The 16,734-nt window shown below is 59.1% G+C and overlaps 6 protein-coding genes across 6 annotated transcripts; 3 read left to right on the top strand and 3 right to left on the bottom strand.

Moving 5' to 3' along the window:
* Positions 1-1,881: 1,881 nt before the first annotated feature.
* Positions 1,882-3,723, top strand: LY79DRAFT_523433 (multicopper oxidase; the record flags this gene model as incomplete). The annotated part of the gene is made up of 3 exons (XM_060555538.1): positions 1,882-2,082; positions 2,136-2,428; positions 2,493-3,723. The coding sequence occupies 3 exons, from the start codon at positions 1,882-1,884 to the stop codon at positions 3,721-3,723; spliced, it is 1,725 nt and encodes a 574-aa protein (XP_060410160.1).
* Positions 3,724-5,310: 1,587 nt separating this feature from the next.
* LY79DRAFT_361675 (uncharacterized protein) lies at positions 5,311-6,077 on the bottom strand. Its single transcript, XM_060552743.1, has 2 exons — positions 5,979-6,077; positions 5,311-5,857 (listed from the first exon to the last, which is right to left on the bottom strand). Exons 1-2 carry the CDS (start codon positions 6,069-6,071, stop codon positions 5,645-5,647), a joined length of 306 nt encoding a protein of 101 aa, XP_060410159.1. The 5' UTR covers positions 6,072-6,077; the 3' UTR covers positions 5,311-5,644.
* Positions 6,078-6,880: 803 nt separating this feature from the next.
* Positions 6,881-9,014, bottom strand: LY79DRAFT_361603 (uncharacterized protein). Its single transcript, XM_060552742.1, has 3 exons — positions 8,809-9,014; positions 7,358-8,718; positions 6,881-7,298 (listed from the first exon to the last, which is right to left on the bottom strand). The coding sequence occupies exons 1-3, from the start codon at positions 8,828-8,830 to the stop codon at positions 7,245-7,247; spliced, it is 1,437 nt and encodes a 478-aa protein (XP_060410158.1). The 5' UTR covers positions 8,831-9,014; the 3' UTR covers positions 6,881-7,244.
* Positions 9,015-9,754: 740 nt separating this feature from the next.
* LY79DRAFT_523424 (E1-like protein-activating enzyme Gsa7p/Apg7p) lies at positions 9,755-12,030 on the top strand (the record flags this gene model as incomplete). The annotated part of the gene is made up of 4 exons (XM_060555535.1): positions 9,755-9,951; positions 10,018-10,129; positions 10,191-11,522; positions 11,572-12,030. The coding sequence occupies 4 exons, from the start codon at positions 9,755-9,757 to the stop codon at positions 12,028-12,030; spliced, it is 2,100 nt and encodes a 699-aa protein (XP_060410157.1).
* A 1,078-nt stretch (positions 12,031-13,108) lies between these two features.
* LY79DRAFT_361541 (major facilitator superfamily transporter) lies at positions 13,109-15,530 on the top strand. Its single transcript, XM_060552741.1, has 4 exons — positions 13,109-13,623; positions 13,721-13,820; positions 13,883-13,895; positions 13,949-15,530. Exons 1-4 carry the CDS (start codon positions 13,314-13,316, stop codon positions 15,341-15,343), a joined length of 1,818 nt encoding a protein of 605 aa, XP_060410156.1. The 5' UTR covers positions 13,109-13,313; the 3' UTR covers positions 15,344-15,530.
* Positions 15,531-15,716: 186 nt separating this feature from the next.
* Positions 15,717-16,655, bottom strand: LY79DRAFT_523427 (uncharacterized protein; the record flags this gene model as incomplete). Its single annotated transcript, XM_060555536.1, has 1 exon — positions 15,717-16,655. The coding sequence occupies one exon, from the start codon at positions 16,653-16,655 to the stop codon at positions 15,717-15,719; it is 939 nt and encodes a 312-aa protein (XP_060410155.1).
* Positions 16,656-16,734: the final 79 nt, after the last annotated feature.

Genomic DNA, 16,734 nt, shown 5'->3' with positions numbered 1-16,734 from the left:
GGTATTGCGTCCTGCACCTCATCATCCCATCTCCCATGTCCTTGGACTCCTGTCAAGGTATCCTGGTCGAGAAGCGGCTGACTCCTCCTCTCTACGTCAGACCATCATCGTCTGGTCCCGTCTTCTTTCGTCTCGATGCACTACCATCTACTTAGTAGCCAGCCTAGGTAGTGTGCTGCAGGGCGACAACCAAAGTGCCAACGACGTGGTGGATGATTCCCTCCTGAGCATTATCTTACCTCGTTAACCCCAAAAATAGCCCCCAAAGACCCTATGTTCGGGATGGCAGCCTCAACAGTCGAGTGATTGATTACCAGTACTGAGATAACCAGAGCAGATGGCGCTCAATACGAGACACCGGCCATGTTGCTGAGTACATGATCCGGAAAGGACTGGCTTCAACACACCTCGATTCGCCTACCGACCATGCAGCACCCTGCACTCACTCGATGGTGCTGGTCTGCCCCGGGTGCAATTCACCTGGTCCGACGTTCCCGTCTCTGGACTGGCTCCATCTTTCTGCTCCTCTAGGGCCCGACCACCCTACTCACCACTTGACATGCATCACGAAGCATGCTTTTGCTTTTTCCATCTTCTGCCCTCGTATCTGCGAACCTGGTCCCTGAGTTCACCTCCCGCTGCTTAGCCATCCATTCCCACCTCACCGCCGAGCACCCGTCTTGTCAACAATAATAGCACTTTGGTCTCGCTACGGTCGACTTCTGTCCACCAAACCCCTCTGCCAGATGGGCCGCCATGACGCCTTCACACCGTTGATGCATTCCGTTTCTGGCTTGCCGGCCTAACGGGCTCCCCTGCCAACTTGCGTTTCTCCGAATCCTGCAAGGCTTACGGATACATCTGGACTGATACGGTCCACTATTGCTGCTGCTTCTCCCATCTATGCATCACCATGTGATGCCGACTTTCCGCCCCGTCCCGGTTTCCGGCCAGTCACGCCGTGTGCTTCTTGAATGCGGTCATTCCCCTACTGGCCGCTACGAGAATCTACTCTCTCGTGATCACCTCGGGACCTCCAAACTATCATTGCAAGTTGGCAGTCATGGCGGATATTATGCTGACAGTCGTCTGCAAGTCGAGCCAAGCGCCCGCCGAGACGTTGCGATCCGATTGGCGTATACTCATCCATGAGTGCCGGACCATGCCATGACATATGGCTCGCCTCCGAGAGGCCTGTCAGCACATTCCTTCACCCCTTCTCTGCCTCCGCCCCGCGAACAAGGCAAAGCTCGGCTGTGGTTCATATTCGTAGGGCAGATTAGCGTCGTCAAATACGGATATTGGGCCCAATTTGGGGATCTGACACGATCGGTTCCCCCCTGGTCAAGTCTGTTGCTTTCCGTCTGCCTAGCTACAGCCCCCCCCCCCCCCTCCTGGCTAAGCCGGCGCTCAGCCTCACCCGCAATTATTCATAACCGACGTCTCCATACCACAAATCTATTGCTGGCTCAAAGCTGACCTGAAGCCTGGGTCATCGACCACACCGTCTTCGTAGTGCCGCACGATCGTCCCCATTTCCAAAAGGCCTTGGCTTGTTGTTCCCTCCATGTCAGAAGGAGTCTAGGTCGCTGCCTGAGGGACAGGGGTGGATGCACCTCATCTCAACTCACACGTCTTCTCACTTGCATCATGGCATAGCTGGAAGGCCGCATGCCACTCCGCCGGCGTCCTTGGGCATGCAAGTGCGTCGAGACTATTGCTTTCCTTCCCGAAAAGGGTCCTCACGTCTAGTACGACGAGGCATCGTGTTGATGCACAATGTGTATATAACACCTTCTATCCGTCCGATATTTCGACGACAATTCAGATCATCAACTCACTCGCTCATCTCCTACTCGTTTCTGTTCTTCCACTCTCACTATGTTTTCCACCTTGGTGCGCTCCAGCCTCGGGGCTGTTCTCCTTGCTTCTCTCGCCCATGCCAACCCCGTTCGTTCGGTCGAACCAAGGCAGGCAGGTTGCGGCTCCAATGGTCCCGGTAACCGGGCCTGCTGGAACGGAAACTTTGACATCAACACGGATTTCGAGATCGCCGTACCGCCCCAGGGAAAGTTGAGATCAGTAAGAATCTCTTTCGCCCCGACGCATCATCGCATGTGCTGAAATCTGTGCAGTTTGACTTCACCGTTAGCAACTTGACCGACATCGCACCAGATGGCGTCCATAAGCCGGCCATGCTGATTAACAACCAATTCCCCGGTCCGACGATCGAAGCGGACTGGGGCGACATTGTTCAAATCCACGTGCACAACCAGCTCCAGAACAATGGCACCTCTTTCCATTGGCACGGCATGCACCAGCGCAATTCGAACGACCAGGATGGCGCCAACGGTATCACCGAGTGCCCCATCCCCCCCGGGCAGAGCAGGACGTACTCTTTCCAGCTCACGCAGTACGGCACATCTTGGTAAGCAAGCGTGTTTCTTTGTGCAAGAAGTTGCGGGACCCGCGTGCTCACCCGCCCTCCGCAGGTACCACAGCCACTTTTCTTCTCAGTACGGCAACGGCGTGGTCGGGTCCATCAAGATCAACGGCCCGGCGTCTGCAGATTACGACATCGACCTTGGCCCGTATCCCATCACCGACTGGTACTACGAAACCGCGGATCGTCTCGAGCGCCAGGCCGAGCTCGTGTCGAGCGGGGGTCCGCCGGCCAGCGACAACATTCTGTTCAACGGCAAGAACATCAACCCCTTCGGTCCGGGGGGTCAGTATCAGAAGACCAGGTTGACACCGGGCAAGAAGCACCTTCTCAGACTCATCAACACTTCTGTCGATAACAGCTTCACTGTGTCACTGGTTGGCCACAACTTCACCGTAATTGCCACTGATCTCGTGCCTGTCAAGCCCGTCGTCAAAGACAGCCTTTTCATGACTGTTGGTCAGCGATACGATGTCATCGTTGAAGCCAACAAGGCGGTTGAGAACTACTGGTTCAACGCAACCGTCGGCGGGGGTGGTTTCTGTGGAGTGACCAAGAACCCGCATCCCGCGTCCGTGTTCTTCTACGACGGTGCTCCCGATAGACTCCCCGTCGACCAGGGCACGCCTCCCGCCGACTTGGGCTGCGTAGATACTACAGGATTCACCCCTATCCTCCCTAGGACCGCACCCAAAGACGAGTTCGACCCGAACAAGCAGATTCTTGACGTCAACCTGGCCCAACCGACCATTAACGGCACCCAGGTCTTCCGCTGGACGGTCAGCGGCAGTTCCATTGACATTCAGTGGGACAAGCCAACCCTCGAGTACGTCGCCGAGGGCAACTCGTCCTGGCCGACGCGCGCCAACATCATTGAGATCCCCCAGGCTTCCGTATGGACGTGGTGGGTCATCGAGAACGAATTCGTCCTTCCGCATCCCATCCACCTTCACGGCCACGACTTCCTCTTGCTAGGTATCGGTGACGGGAAGTTCACCAGCTCGGAGACTCTGAATTTTGACAACCCCACTCGCAGAGACGTCGCGCAACTCCCCGGCGGCGGATGGATGGTGATCGCCTTCAAGACGGATAACCCGGGCGCGTGGCTTATGCATTGCCACATCGCATGGCATGTCAGCATGGGCCTTAGCGTCCAGTTCCTCGAGCGTAAGGACGACATTTCCAAAGTCTTGGACTTGGGTGCGCTCGCACCAACCTGCGATGCGTGGAGGAAGTACTACCCGACAGCACCCTGGCCCCAACACGACTCTGGGTTGTAAAATGCAGCTGATTTGGGCTGGCTGAGAGCACCACAGGCAGCAGCGGCTGCGTCCAATGGCCGGTGACAGGTTGCAGCGTGGCGCTTGCCAACACGAGCGCACCATCTTACAAGCGCCGCCGACGCCTCCTCCACCGTCATTTTTATACATTCTAGTGGGCTTTCGATCTACTATCACGTAATCAGGCATCCAAAATTGAATACCAAAGGTCCAGGACGGCATGGAATATGGGCGTTTATGGTCCTGCGCAGAACCACCCCGCTCGCAAAGCAGCCACACCCGCCCTGCGATAGGGAGTGTCGGGCGCGCGCACACACATACACACACACACACACACACACACATTCTCCTCACCATTTTCTTTCTTCGGGATGCGAATCGATTATTTGGGAGATAAATAATGTAATCAGTACAGCTGTCGCATTTCATTGGAGTTTTCGTTTGTGGCTTTGGGTTGGAGTTATCCAGGAGCCAGCGCCTTTTTCTTCTGCCCGCTACTGTCTCATCGTCATCGACACTTATTATTGGCGTCTTGCACGATGCATAGGATGGGTGGGCATTTCTGTACATAATTAGCCAGTATTCATGCAAATATGCGCCTAGTTCCAAGATTTATTCTTTTTTTTGTGTCGGATTTGTGTTTGATTTGGAACACCTGAGCCCTATCAGCAAGCTATGCCGCTGCAGTAAGGAAACAGTAACCACGCCGATTGGGCGGAGAGGGGGACACGAGAGGGAGGATCGCCTCGTCTTACGCGGGCGGAAGGGACGGAATCAAATGAAGCAGCCCTCATCAGCCAACAGTGCCGAGAGCTGCGGTAGTGGCCGGAGAATATCCACTGATTGGGGATTCCTGATGTCACCCTTTGTCCTTTTGTATATGAGCCCCCTCCCACTTCTCTATCTCTCTCTCTCTCACCCACTCTCTGTGTGTGTGTGGGTAGGTGTGGGTGGCGTAGTGGTGTAGTATGACTTCAGCCTGCAGGGCTACGTTCGCCCGGCCCGGTACCCTGGGGCTTGCGTGCGCTAGGCAGGCATGTCAGCTTCGGCCTTGGTTATTGGACTGGGAAGAAGGAGTGTGTGTGTGTGTGGCGGTGCAAAAGTGTCAGCTGTCCAGTTTGGGGGTGATGAGGTGAGATTGGTATCGAGCGAGACGGTCCCGGGGCGTTGCGGGGCGCCGGGCGAAGGCGTTCCGGGGGCTTGGTGGGGTGTAGTGGGGGTCCGGACATGGCGGAGGGTCCTTCGGGCCCGGGCGGGTCCAGGGTGGATTTGAGGGGGCGGTCCCCTTGTCGGGATCTACGTCTCGATGTGGGGGGGGGATGAACAACACTGGTTTACAGCTTTCTTGTTTGAAATTCTTTTACGATGGTGCTCTGCGTGGGCGTTCTCGGCTTGTTTTCCATCTGGCGTTCCTGATGTTGTGTGCGTTCTTGTTCAAGCGCCCTCGTAACCCCTCCCAGGGCGGGCCTTTGCCGCGATTCGTGGTTGCGTTTCTGCTGTGTCTGACGGGAGCTACAAGTTAACGACCCGTTCCGTTACAGATGCCGTACCAGATGCCGCCCCAGCCGAACATCAATTCTTAACCTTTGCAATGTTTCGTTCACTGTGTTTGGTCGGACCCGTCTGGCTTGAGGTGTTTGCGACGTTTGTGTCAGGTATCGAACCCGCATTGCTCACGCCATGTGACTGTGAACAACAGCGGTCCCGGAGAAGAATGGAAAAAAAAATTAAATTTGAAAGGAATGAAGAGTAGGTTTGCGATCTGAATAGGCAGGCCGAATAAGACGGCAGCTTCTCTCACACATTTCTATCTAGGGGCCAGCCCGCGCGTCCAGATACGCACGCGCGCGCGCGCGGCTTCATTGTATAGGGTGCCCGTGCTCGCCTCCATACAAGTCCAAATGCAAGAGGGGAAGGGAGCTCAATCGTCCTCGTCTTCCCCGTCATCCTCGACGAGACCGGCAGCGTCGAAGTCGTCGTCGCTGTCGTCGTCATTGTTGGCCCTTTTGTCCTGCTTCACCGCCCTACACTCGGAGGGGTCGATCGACGGGCACACGGTCTCCCCTTGCCTCCTCTCAAGGCCGTCGGCCGCCACGTCGGACACGGCGAGCGTCGCTTGACCAAGTGTGAAAGCCTGGACACCGTCCAACGTTGTCCTTTTGTTAGCCATTTGGAACTCGGGAGAACGCCGCGGTGTGATGCCCGGGGTGTTGGGGGGGGGGGGGGGGGGGGGGACGAATTCATGGGTTTCTTACCATGCTGAGAGCGACGGTCGGGAGGCCCAGGCGGAGGGAGTGCACGCCGTGGCTGGCGGCTAATCCGACGGCAAGGAACGATCGTAGATGCATCGTAGAAATGGGGGTTTTTCTCTTCTTCTGCCAAGTAAGACCTTGAGTTGATTGTAAATGAGAGATTAAGACTAATCAGACGCTAGCTTCACAACAAAAAAAAGTTGTTACTCGGAAGAATGGGGATAGGGGATATGCTTTTCTTGCTCGGGTCTGAACGGAGATGTCGCGAAACCACACGGTTGCTGCCGACGCGGGGTGTCCATCCGTTAAATATTCCCGCCCCCCCCCCCCGCCACGAGTCGCGGCACGCTGTCGATATACATCGCCTTCCCTTCCCCGGACTCAACTGCCGCCCGCGAGAGCTTCCAAGTACGGGCATGAAACACCGCGTCATGGAGGCCCAAACCGATCGTCTGGTTTCATGCGGGGGGACGGGAGAGAGGGGTCTTTGTGAGAGCACTTGTAGGCTGGTGGCTGTCAAAGAACGCGTGCGTTCCCTCTGAGGGGGAAAGGGCCTGCCAGAGGCAGCTCGGGCAAAGTCTAAATGCCACAAGGACCACTGCCAAGGGCGTCATACCGCGCCGGGGAGCCTTGGAGTTTTGAGAGTTTTAGGGATGGGGTCCCGAAATAGACGGAGCCTTCTTCGCGGTCTGGTTTTCCACAACCGCCCGTTTGGATGGGGTGTTTTTGCGAATGTTGGGACTCCTGGGGAATTCGCAACTGGACGGTCGCTTTTTGTTCTCTCTTTCTCTCTGTCCGTCCCTACGCAGTAAGCGCGGGTAGCTTGCTGTCTGGCTGCTGGCCACTGCTATGGACGCTCTTGTGAAACAGACCGCGTTTCCGGCGCGCAAGCCCTCGGGATGCCATGCCGTTGGAGGCGAACTTCGGAGAGGGCAGCAGCTGGGACTTGGTTGAAGCTTTGGTCAGTTTTTGGGTTTGGCGGGCCGGGCCGGCGCATGACCTGGGAGATTGAGTGAGGACTAGCTGCCATCCCCCCCCTCCCCCAAAACTTAGTCGCCGTGACTGCAAGGCAGTTGTGGAAGGTGAAAATGTTCACGCGTGCGAGATGCTGCATTATGAATATTTGATATCATTGTTTTTGCCCCGTACCTTTTTTGGGGGGATGGATGGAGCGTGAAGGACCCCATCTTGGGCCATCAGGGTTCTCCATGGCTACTTATATACAACCTCAATTTCTTTCCTCTTTTTTTGGACAATCATCTCAGTAGATCAGTAAAGCTCCAGGTTTTCCAGATTCTCTAAATGAATCAACCCGTTTGGAGCCTGTCTCTCTGTCAGCCGTCTCAAGTCGCCGAGGTGGGGTCGGGAGGAAGGAAACTTACCGGAATATACTGCCTCAGGCGGACCCCCGCCTGCGCAAACACGGCCGCCGTCTCCGTGTCCATGCTGTAGCCGTGGGCATAGACCACCTCCTCGATGCCGACCTGGCAGATCTTGATGCTGCAGGTCAGGCACGGGCACGTGTCGCAGTAGAGCACGGCGCCGTCGCGGATGCGCTCGCGGCCGGCCTCGAGCAGGGCGTTCTCCTCGGCGTGGATGCACAGGCAGGTGGACAGGCCGACGCCGGACGAGTTGCCCGAGTTGCAGCGGGCGCAGCCGCCGTCGGAGCAGTTGCGCAGGCCGCGCGGGGTGCCGTTGTAGCCGGTGGAGATGACGCGCTTCTCGCGGCCGACGAGGACGGCGCCGACGCGGCGCTTCATGCAGTTGGAGCGCAGCGAGGCCAGCTCGGCGAGCGACATGAAGTAGGCGTCCCAGCTCGGGCGCAGGCGGACGGGGTCGGCGAGCTGCAGCTTGCCGAGGGTGGCGTAGAGGTGGGCGAGGGAGGACGAGGTGTTGAGGAGGCGGACGGTGGCGCGGGAGATGAGGGGCTGCAGGCCGCCGCGCGGGTCGTAGAGGTGGCGGTCGGAGGCGAGGGCGAAGGACTCGAGGGTGCAGTGCGGGTTGTGCAGCGCGCGGAAGCGGGCGTGGCGGACCGTCAGCGGGGCGTCGACGGAGACGAGCATGAAGAAGGGGCGGCGGGAGAGGGCGTCGAGGACGGCCTCGTTGTGCACGTCGGTCGTGACGAAGCGGGACTGCCAGCGCGTCGTGACGTAGTCCAGGAGGGCGTCGGCGGAGGCGAAGGAGAGCTCGCCGGGTGCCGCGGCGCCGAAGCCGTTGGTGGCCGGCTGTTGCGGTGGGGGAGGGGGCGGGAAGTCCTTCCTCGTCACGACGGAGAAGGCGTGGACGATCATGTGATGCTTGCCGGCCTGCCGCGCCGGGGCTTCGGGGGTCCCGTTGCTGTTGTCGTTGCTGTTGCCGTTGCTTTTGCTGCTGCCGTTGCCGTTGCCGTTGCCGTTGACGGCGAAGGCGGGCTCCTGGGGCGGGAGGGGGCAGTCCACCCTGGGGTGGCCCTTTTGTTTGCAGTTGAAGCAATAGGGGCCCTTCTTCTTCTTCCCCTTAGTGTCGGTGGAAGACTGTTGCGGGTGCTGCTGGTGCTGCTGGTGCTGCTGGTGCTGCTGGTGCTGCTGAGGAGCCCCCGACTCGTCGTTGCCGGCGGTGGGCGGGGCGGATTCCGGCTCCGGAGCATTGTAGGCCGGAGTCTCGTCACGCGGCAGAGTTGATGAGGGGTCCTTCAGACGGAGCAGCTTGAAGCCGTGGTGCTCGACCAGGTACTGGGCGACGGTCTTCTTGCCGGCGCAGATGCCTGTTCGGTGTCAGAGAGGCTATTCCCACCTTATGCACAAAGGAGGGGGGGGACGGCGGAGCTTGGTTCGACCCCTGGGGAGAAACTCACCGCCGCAGATTCCGATGAGCATCTTGTCCAAAACGTCGACCTTCTAAATTGGAGAAACCCAGGTAGATGATTGGGGAGATTGTCTACTTGCACGCGTGTATTAAAAACTGCGACAAGTGCCGGGCTGTTTGCTGGTTGCGTATGCTATAATTACAGACATGCTTTTGCAGGTCAGCCCGGCAACCAGTGTCCAATCGAAAGGCCACAATGCAAAATTCGCTTCCCTTGCATGGACGCGTCTCCACGCGTAAATGGGGTTTCCGCTTCGGGCCCGATCGGTCTGGCTCCTCCCGCGTTCAGTTCATCGGACCGAGATCTTCCGGTGTTTAGCCGGCGGGACCTGCAGGGCATGACACAACCCCGTGCACCGAGCTCCCCCACCATGGAAGTCCAGCTGGGCAGCTGCTCTTCTGGAGGGGCTTCTGGAGGGGGTGGGGGATGGGGGAGCTGCTGCCCTACCTCTCATTGCCATCTGCCTCATCCTGTCAGACAAACCATCTCACCACCCCTCCCCCCAAGGAAGCTCTCACCAGCCCGGTTCTCGTGACTCGCAAGGCGCAATCTGACTTTTCGCACAGGTGACTTTTTTTCTTCTTCTTCCTTTTCTTCTTAGCTCAACATCATCAAGCCATTTTCCAGCTGCTAGCGACTTCTCCCGGACCCTGCGCTTTGTCCGGAGTCCACCTGGAAGTGCGACCTGCCTGTTCCGTCGCATAGTGAGCGTCTTGAACCTTTTTGAGCCATTTCGATCCAGAGCAACGTCTGATTCCGGACCTCTCCTCCTTCATACACATAACCCCTGAGGCTTTCTGGCATATTGTACGTCTTTCGGCACCAACGTCGCAGCGCTCCCCAAGACCCAACTCCCGGCGCATCGTATCCAGGGCAGTGCTCTTCCATTCCCACTAGGCGTCCGACAGTGCGCGCCCGCCAGAGCTCGCCCGCCATGGCAGCGATCCAATATGCGCCCTTCTCCTCCGAAATCGAACTCCCCTTCTACGCCGCCCTCTTCTCCTCCAAGCTCGAGCATGACAAACTTGACGACTCGGCGCGCCGCGTGCTCGGCCAGTACACGACGTTACCCGTCGAGCCGGGTCAGAGCTGCAAGATGTCGATCCTAGGCAACGCGCTCACCAGCGACCAGTAAGGTGTTCGCAGATGAGCTTGACGTCTGCTTCGTATTAACCGCGTCAAGACTGATGAGGAGAGCAGGCCCAACGATGAGCATGTCCGCGCCGAGGGTTGGATCAAGAATGTCAACACGATCGAAGACTTCAAGAACACCGACAAGCAAGCCATGCTGAAGCTTGCGGCAAGACACGTAGGCTGGGCCCGTAACGTTGGCGGGGATGCCGCGGGTATAGCTGACACTTTCTCTCTAGGTCTGGGACGCCATCAACGACGGCACCATCTACTCCGTCCCCTCCCTCCTCTCGTCCTTCACGATCCTCTCGTACGCCGACCTGAAGAAGTACAAGTTTACCTACTGGTTCGCGTTCCCGGCACTGCACTCAGACCCCCAGTGGAAGCGCACTGGCCCGATCGGCCGCCTTGGTCCCAAGGAAAGTACGGCGCTGGTCGACCGGGTGGGCACTTGGCAAGCGAATCGCGACAAGAGGCAGAACGGCTTTTTCCTCGCCAAGAAGGCCCGGGGCGTCGACGTTAGCGATCTGGACAAGGATGCAAACAGCGACCTCCACGACCTCAACGATGCTTTTGGCTACGTGTGGGAGGTTGCCAACCTCGGCGACTTTGAGAACGGCTTCTTCGACGACGTTGCCGAGGAGGACCGGTACGTCGCGTTCGTCGACCCGTCGACGTACCCCGAGAACCCGTCTTGGCCTTTGCGCAACCTCCTGTGGCTTATCCGACAGCGGTTCCGCCTGACAAAGGTGCAGATTCTGTGTTACCGGGATATCAGATCAAGCAGGCATGCCGCCAGAAGCATCATTTTGCCTTTGGAGATGGACCCCGTAGAGCCTCTTGCGGTCACTGAGATGCCCAAGGTCACTGGCTGGGAGCGGGATGGAGAAGGTAAGCTCCGAGCCAGGATCGCAAACCTCGGCGAGTACATGGACCCCGCGCGACTGGCGGACCAATCCGTGGACTTGAACCTCAAGCTCATGAAATGGCGGATTTCGCCGAACCTGGATCTGGACACAATCAAATCAACCAAGTGTCTGCTGCTAGGCGCTGGCACACTCGGCAGCTACGTATCCAGAAACCTCATGGGCTGGGGCGTCCGCAAAATCACCTTTGTAGACTACGGACGTGTGTCGTACTCGAATCCAGTCCGACAGCCTCTGTTCGAGTTTGAAGACTGCTTGGAGGGTGGAAAGCACAAAGCGCCGCGGGCTGCCCAGGCCCTCAAGAGGATTTATCCCGGCGTCGAGAGCGAAGGTCATGTTCTGTCCGTCCCCATGCTGGGCCATCCCTTTACGGACGAGGCCAGAAGCAAGGCGGATTACGACAAGTTGAAGCAACTGATCGATGACCACGATGCCATCTTCCTCCTGATGGACAGCCGAGAGTCAAGATGGCTCCCCAGTGTTTTGGGCAAGGCCGCTGGCAAGATTGTGCTCAACGCTGCGCTCGGGTTTGACTCGTTTGTGGTGATGCGCCATGGCGCCGAGCCCGATAACGTCCAGCCAGAGGACAAGAACCGTAATACGCTCGGCTGCTACTTCTGCAACGATGTTGTAGCACCGGCCGATGTGAGTAGCGCATGTGAAGAATTCTGGGCCTTTGCTAACTTTACGGCAGTCACAAAAGGACCAGACTTTGGACCAGCAGTGCACAGTCACTCGACCTGGCGTAGCAGCCATCGCCTCGGCACTTCTTGTCGAGCTTTTTGCAAGTCTCCTCCAACATCCCCTCAAGCAGCACGCGCCGGCGCCTCAGACATCGAATGACGAAAAGGACCCCGTTGACCACGCTCTGGGACTGGTACCCCATACCGTCCGTGGCTCCTTGCACAACTTCAACAACAAGGTGATACGCGGCGAGTCGTACCCGTGCTGCAGCGCTTGTGGCCCCCCGATCCTCGAGGCGTACCGGTCCGACGGCTGGAGATTTGTGAAGAAGGCGCTGTTGGAGAAGGACTACGTCGCCGAGCTGTCGGGGCTGGCGGAGGTGCAGCGAGAGGCCGAGAGGCGGGCGTCTTCGATGGACTGGGAAGAGGAGGAAGATGGAGCGGACGACGGAGACGGAGAGTTGATTTAACGGGGTCACGAGGGGGTTTTCGACCTTGCCAACCAGCATTCACGGCGGTATAGAACGAGGTTTTGGCGTTTTGGGCAGTGGAGCTTGTGGGCGTCTTGGATCTCTACAGGGGTACGGGATTTCACGGCGACTGTTTTTTTCTTTTTCTTTTTTTCACATGTTTGGTTCACAGTTGGTTGCTTTCTATGAAGCTATCATTAGGATTGGATTATGACGCTGAATAGTCGATCATGACCCGTGTCATACAACGTTCATTCGAGCGGTTCATTCAACAGCACCTAAGCGTGTTCACTGAAGAGGTTCATTCCTGATCATATCTACGCCTTTTCAAGCTGCATTCGAGTAAGCCTCACTTGGCTTGACTGTCCTGGCATCTCATTATAAATCAAGAAACGATGATGAAATACGAGATGCACAAGACCAGTGCGGATGACAGGGTTCCCCGCACTAGGCGACCCTCTATGTCACACAGTCCCCGGTCTTCCGTCGTCTCTAACAGATTTAGAGTCGTCGCGCACCAAAATCTGTTAGTGACGGTCCCTGGTTTGCTATTTTCAGGTTCTGAGCCGCTTTGCCCCTAGTGTAAGCAGCCGCAGGATCGCCGCGGCACGACGGGGGCCCCAACGCGCTAAACACTATGGGGATTACTTAAGTGCGCTAAGGCTTAGCGTGTCCATCTCTTCTCGTCAGCTGGTCCGCAGTTCCGTCGTAACACACGACCACACACCAAGCGTAGGAAGGGGAAGGGAAAACACAGTGTCCGGAATCATCGCATCGGTCATCACCTCTTGTGCGCTTGTATCGTTGCATTGCTGGTGGCCCATGGGTATCTCCGTCTCTCATGACCGAGTGTTATACGTCTCGTTTCAATAAAAGGATGTAGAGAAGGGTACGAAAAGGAGTCGGACAAGCCCAGACTGCGATTGCTCCGAGGCCGCGATCGGGGAGTGAGACGACATTCCTCACTTGACGAGGTTAGAGAGGGTCGACAACGACGACGACCACAGCGGCGGCGGCGGCGGCGGCGGTGGAATCATTGGCGACTGCGCACGAAGAAGTAGACACGCTTCGGTTTCGCACCTCGTCGACATCACTGCGTGCACGGCACGCCCCGGCGTTTTCCCGTCGACACACATACAGATACATACACACACACACACACACACATATACACACACGCATCACACGCACGCATCACACATCCATCATATATCACAACTCGGGTTCTCACTCATTCCACCGCCGCACACTTCCCCCTTCTCAGCCCCCCCTCACAAGACGCCATGCTACGCTCCATGCTCCGGCGCTTGACGTCGGACCGGCCCGAGTCGGTCGACGACTACGTCGGCGTCGTTGTCCCGCTCGTGGAGGCGCACCTGCACAGCCACTCGGCGCGGACGGGCAAGTGCGAGTTCGAGGAGCGGCCGAGCCAGGACGGGGATGGCAACGGTGACGGTGACGACGACGACGACGACGTCAAGGACCAGACCGAGAGCACAGGGATGCTCGAGATGAGCGCTGCCGAGTACACGATTGAGGGACTGAGGAAGGAGGTGAGGAGGGGCGGGAAGGGGCAATGGACCGAGTATGAATGTGAGTTTTTCTTCTTCTTCCTTATTTTCTTTACTCTTGCTGGGTGCTGGGGTGTTGGAGGGTGTCGGTAAGCCGGTGTGCTGACGAGGCTGGGTAGTGAAGTCGAAACTCATCAACAAGGCGGTTCAGGATATCGGGATGGGGAGGTATAACTGGGAGCTCTTCGTCCTATGCGGATTCGGATGGTTCGCAGATAAGTAAGTTCGGAAACACCCACTGCCTCTTTAGGCGTGACAAGTTTACTGACTATCGCTACCAGTCTATGGATGCACGTAAGTTGACTAGCAGGCTTCCACCGCCGAAAAGACACTGACAGCACACCCAGGGCGTCGCTCTCACACTCCCATCTCTATCTGCCGAGTTCGGCATCTCGGAGCAACGCGTCCGCTACACGACTTCGTCCATCTTCCTCGGCCTCTGCTTCGGCTCCTTCATCTGGGGCATCGGCTCCGACGTGCTCGGCCGCCGCGTCGCCTTCAACCTCACCCTCCTCATCACCGGCGTCTTTGGCATCCTGCTGGCCTTCGCCCCGACCTGGGGCTGGGTGAACGTGCTCTTCGCCGCCCTCGGCTTCGGCGTCGGCGGGAACCTCCCAGTCGACGGCGCCCTGTTCCTCGAGTTCCTGCCCGACGCCTCGAGCAGCCTGCTGACGCTGCTGTCCGTGTGGTGGCCTGTCGGGCAGCTGTCCTCGTCGCTGGCCGCCTGGTACTTCATCGCCAACTGGCCTGCCGACCAGGGCTGGCGCCGGTTCGTGCTGACCATCGGGCTTGTCACCTTCTTCATGTTCGTCGTACGCTTCTTCGTTTTCCGCCTCTTCGAGTCGCCCAAGTTCCTGCTCTCCAAGGGCCGCCAGTCCGAGGCCATCGCCGTCGTCCACGGCATCGCCTCCCGCAACGGCGCCAAGACCTGGCTCACCGAGGAAGTCTTCGACGCCGTGGCGGACGGCGTAACCGGCGACGACGACGAACGAGACGAGCAGGAGCGCTCTCGAAGCAGCCGCGCGGGCGTGGTCCGCCGGCCGGGGAGAACCGCCGACGCTATCCGCGAGAGGATGAAGGCCTTTTCCGGCGAGCGCCTCCGCCCCCTCTTCAAGACCCGCACCCTCGGCCTGGCGACCGTCATCGTCTGGTTCGTCTGGGCCACCATCGGCATGGGCTACCCGCTCTTCAACGCCTTCCTCCCGCAGTACCTCTCGCACGGCGGCGCGGCCCCGCCGCCCGAGGGCTCCCCCGACGCCGGAGCGACGCCCATCACCCCGGACACGTACCGCACCTATGCCATCACCTCGGCCGTCGGCGTGCCGGGCAGCCTGCTGGCCGCCTACCTCGTCGACCACAAGTCGCCCTACCTCGGCCGCCGCGGCACCCTCGCGTGCTCCTCGCTCGTCTCGGCCGTCTTCCTCTTCTTGTTCGTGCGCCTCGGCACCTCGCCCGCGTCGCAGCTCTTCTTCTCGTGCGTCGAGGCATTTTCGCAGAACATCATGTACGGCGTCCTCTACGCCTTCACGCCCGAGATCTTCCCGGCCCCCGTCCGCGGCGCCGGCACCGGCGTCGCGAGCTTCCTCAATAGGGCCATGGGCCTGCTGGCGCCCGTGCTGGCGGCCAACGTGCCGGGCGACGGGACGACGACGCCCATCTACCTGTCGGGCGCGCTGATCCTCGCGGCGTTTGTGGGCATGTGCCTGATCCCCATCGAGACGAGGGGGCGGCAGAGGCTGTGAAGGTGGGGCGCGCTCGGTTTTGCCCGGTGTAGGAGGAGGAGAAGCAAGATAAGAAAAGAATTGTTGCTGTAGATTTAATGGTATTTGTTTTCATCGAAATCACTCAGTGAGTCCTTGGCCCCCGGCCGCCAATGCGAGAGCCCTTGATGTGATTTATTGCCCCCTCCCCCTTCTGAACGGCACGCCTTGCGGAACTCAGGGAGCTTCCTCGAACCATTGAGCTAGGGTGATGGACCGCGGCGAGTGCCCCTTTCATCGCCCAACTAGCCTCCATGCCCAGCAACATTTGCGTCGACCTCTGGAGCATGACAAGAGCCAGGCAGGTGCATGGAATCCGGCCTGAAGAAAGGGTCTGGGCGCTTAAGCGTGTTCGCTACATCAAGACCTTGGCGAAGGCGTCGCCCAGCCCGCGCTCCGCCAACCAGGCCTCCACGGCCTTCATGTCGCCGCGGTTCGCGCGCTGGCCGCGCCTCTCGCCGCCGACGGAGTCGGTGACCTCGCGCATGTCCGGGAAGGCGCGGGCGGCGACGCCGCGCTCGCGGTGCCGCTCGCTGACCTTTTTGTGGTGCGCGGGGATGTCACCCCAGCTCTCCGTCTTGATGAAGGACATGTAGTCGTCGATGGCGCGCGAGCCGCCCTCGAGGCAGAGCAGGCCGGGCTTGCCGGCGTAGAGGAAGCCCGTGAGGCCGTAGCCCGGCGCGTGGGCGACGAAGTCGTCGCGCTTGGAGCGCGTCGAGATGGAGGGGAAGTAGAACCACACCCGGACGAGGGGCTCCTCCTCCTCCGCCTCCTCCCCCGCCTGCCCCTCACCGCCGGCGGCCGCCCGCTCGAGGTGCTCCGCCGCCGCGTCCTTGACGACCTCGATCGTGCTGAACAGGTCCTCCCCGCCCCCCTCGGGGACTTTCGCGTTGAGCTGCGCCGTCGCCGCGCGGCTCAGCCACGCCGGCTGGCGGACCCGGACCCTGATCCGCGGCGCCTCCTGCTCCTCCTCCCCCGCTGCCCCTTCTACTTCACGGGCGAACGGCACGCCAATGTCCAGCTGCAGCGCCTTCGGGCTCGACGAGCATTCTTCTTGGGTGATGGTGAGGGTGAGCAGGATCGTGACCTGCGGGGGTCTGGCGAAGGGCGGCAGCGGCGGTGACGACGACGGGTCCTCGAGGCGGGACCTGAACAGCGAGAGGGTCTGCTCCGATTCTCTCTCAATTGCCACCTCTCCATCAGCGGGGTACATGGCCGTCAGGAGGTCGATCTGGCCGACCTGGTGCTCGACCAGGTCTGTAGGGAGGAGGCGCCATGACGGCGAGGCCGCCATCGTGACTCTGGCACCCTTTTGTCCTCGGCGTTCTGCTCGGTTCACGAAATCGTATCAATACGAGAGGACGGAAAAATGG

This window comes from Colletotrichum navitas (assembly GCF_030913465.1).
Source record: "Colletotrichum navitas strain CBS 125086 chromosome Unknown LY79scaffold_72, whole genome shotgun sequence".
In the NCBI taxonomy this organism is placed as follows: Eukaryota; Fungi; Ascomycota; class Sordariomycetes; order Glomerellales; family Glomerellaceae; genus Colletotrichum; species Colletotrichum navitas.
The sequence above is the reverse complement of the archived record's forward strand: the minus strand, read 5'-3'. Positions and strand labels throughout refer to the sequence as shown.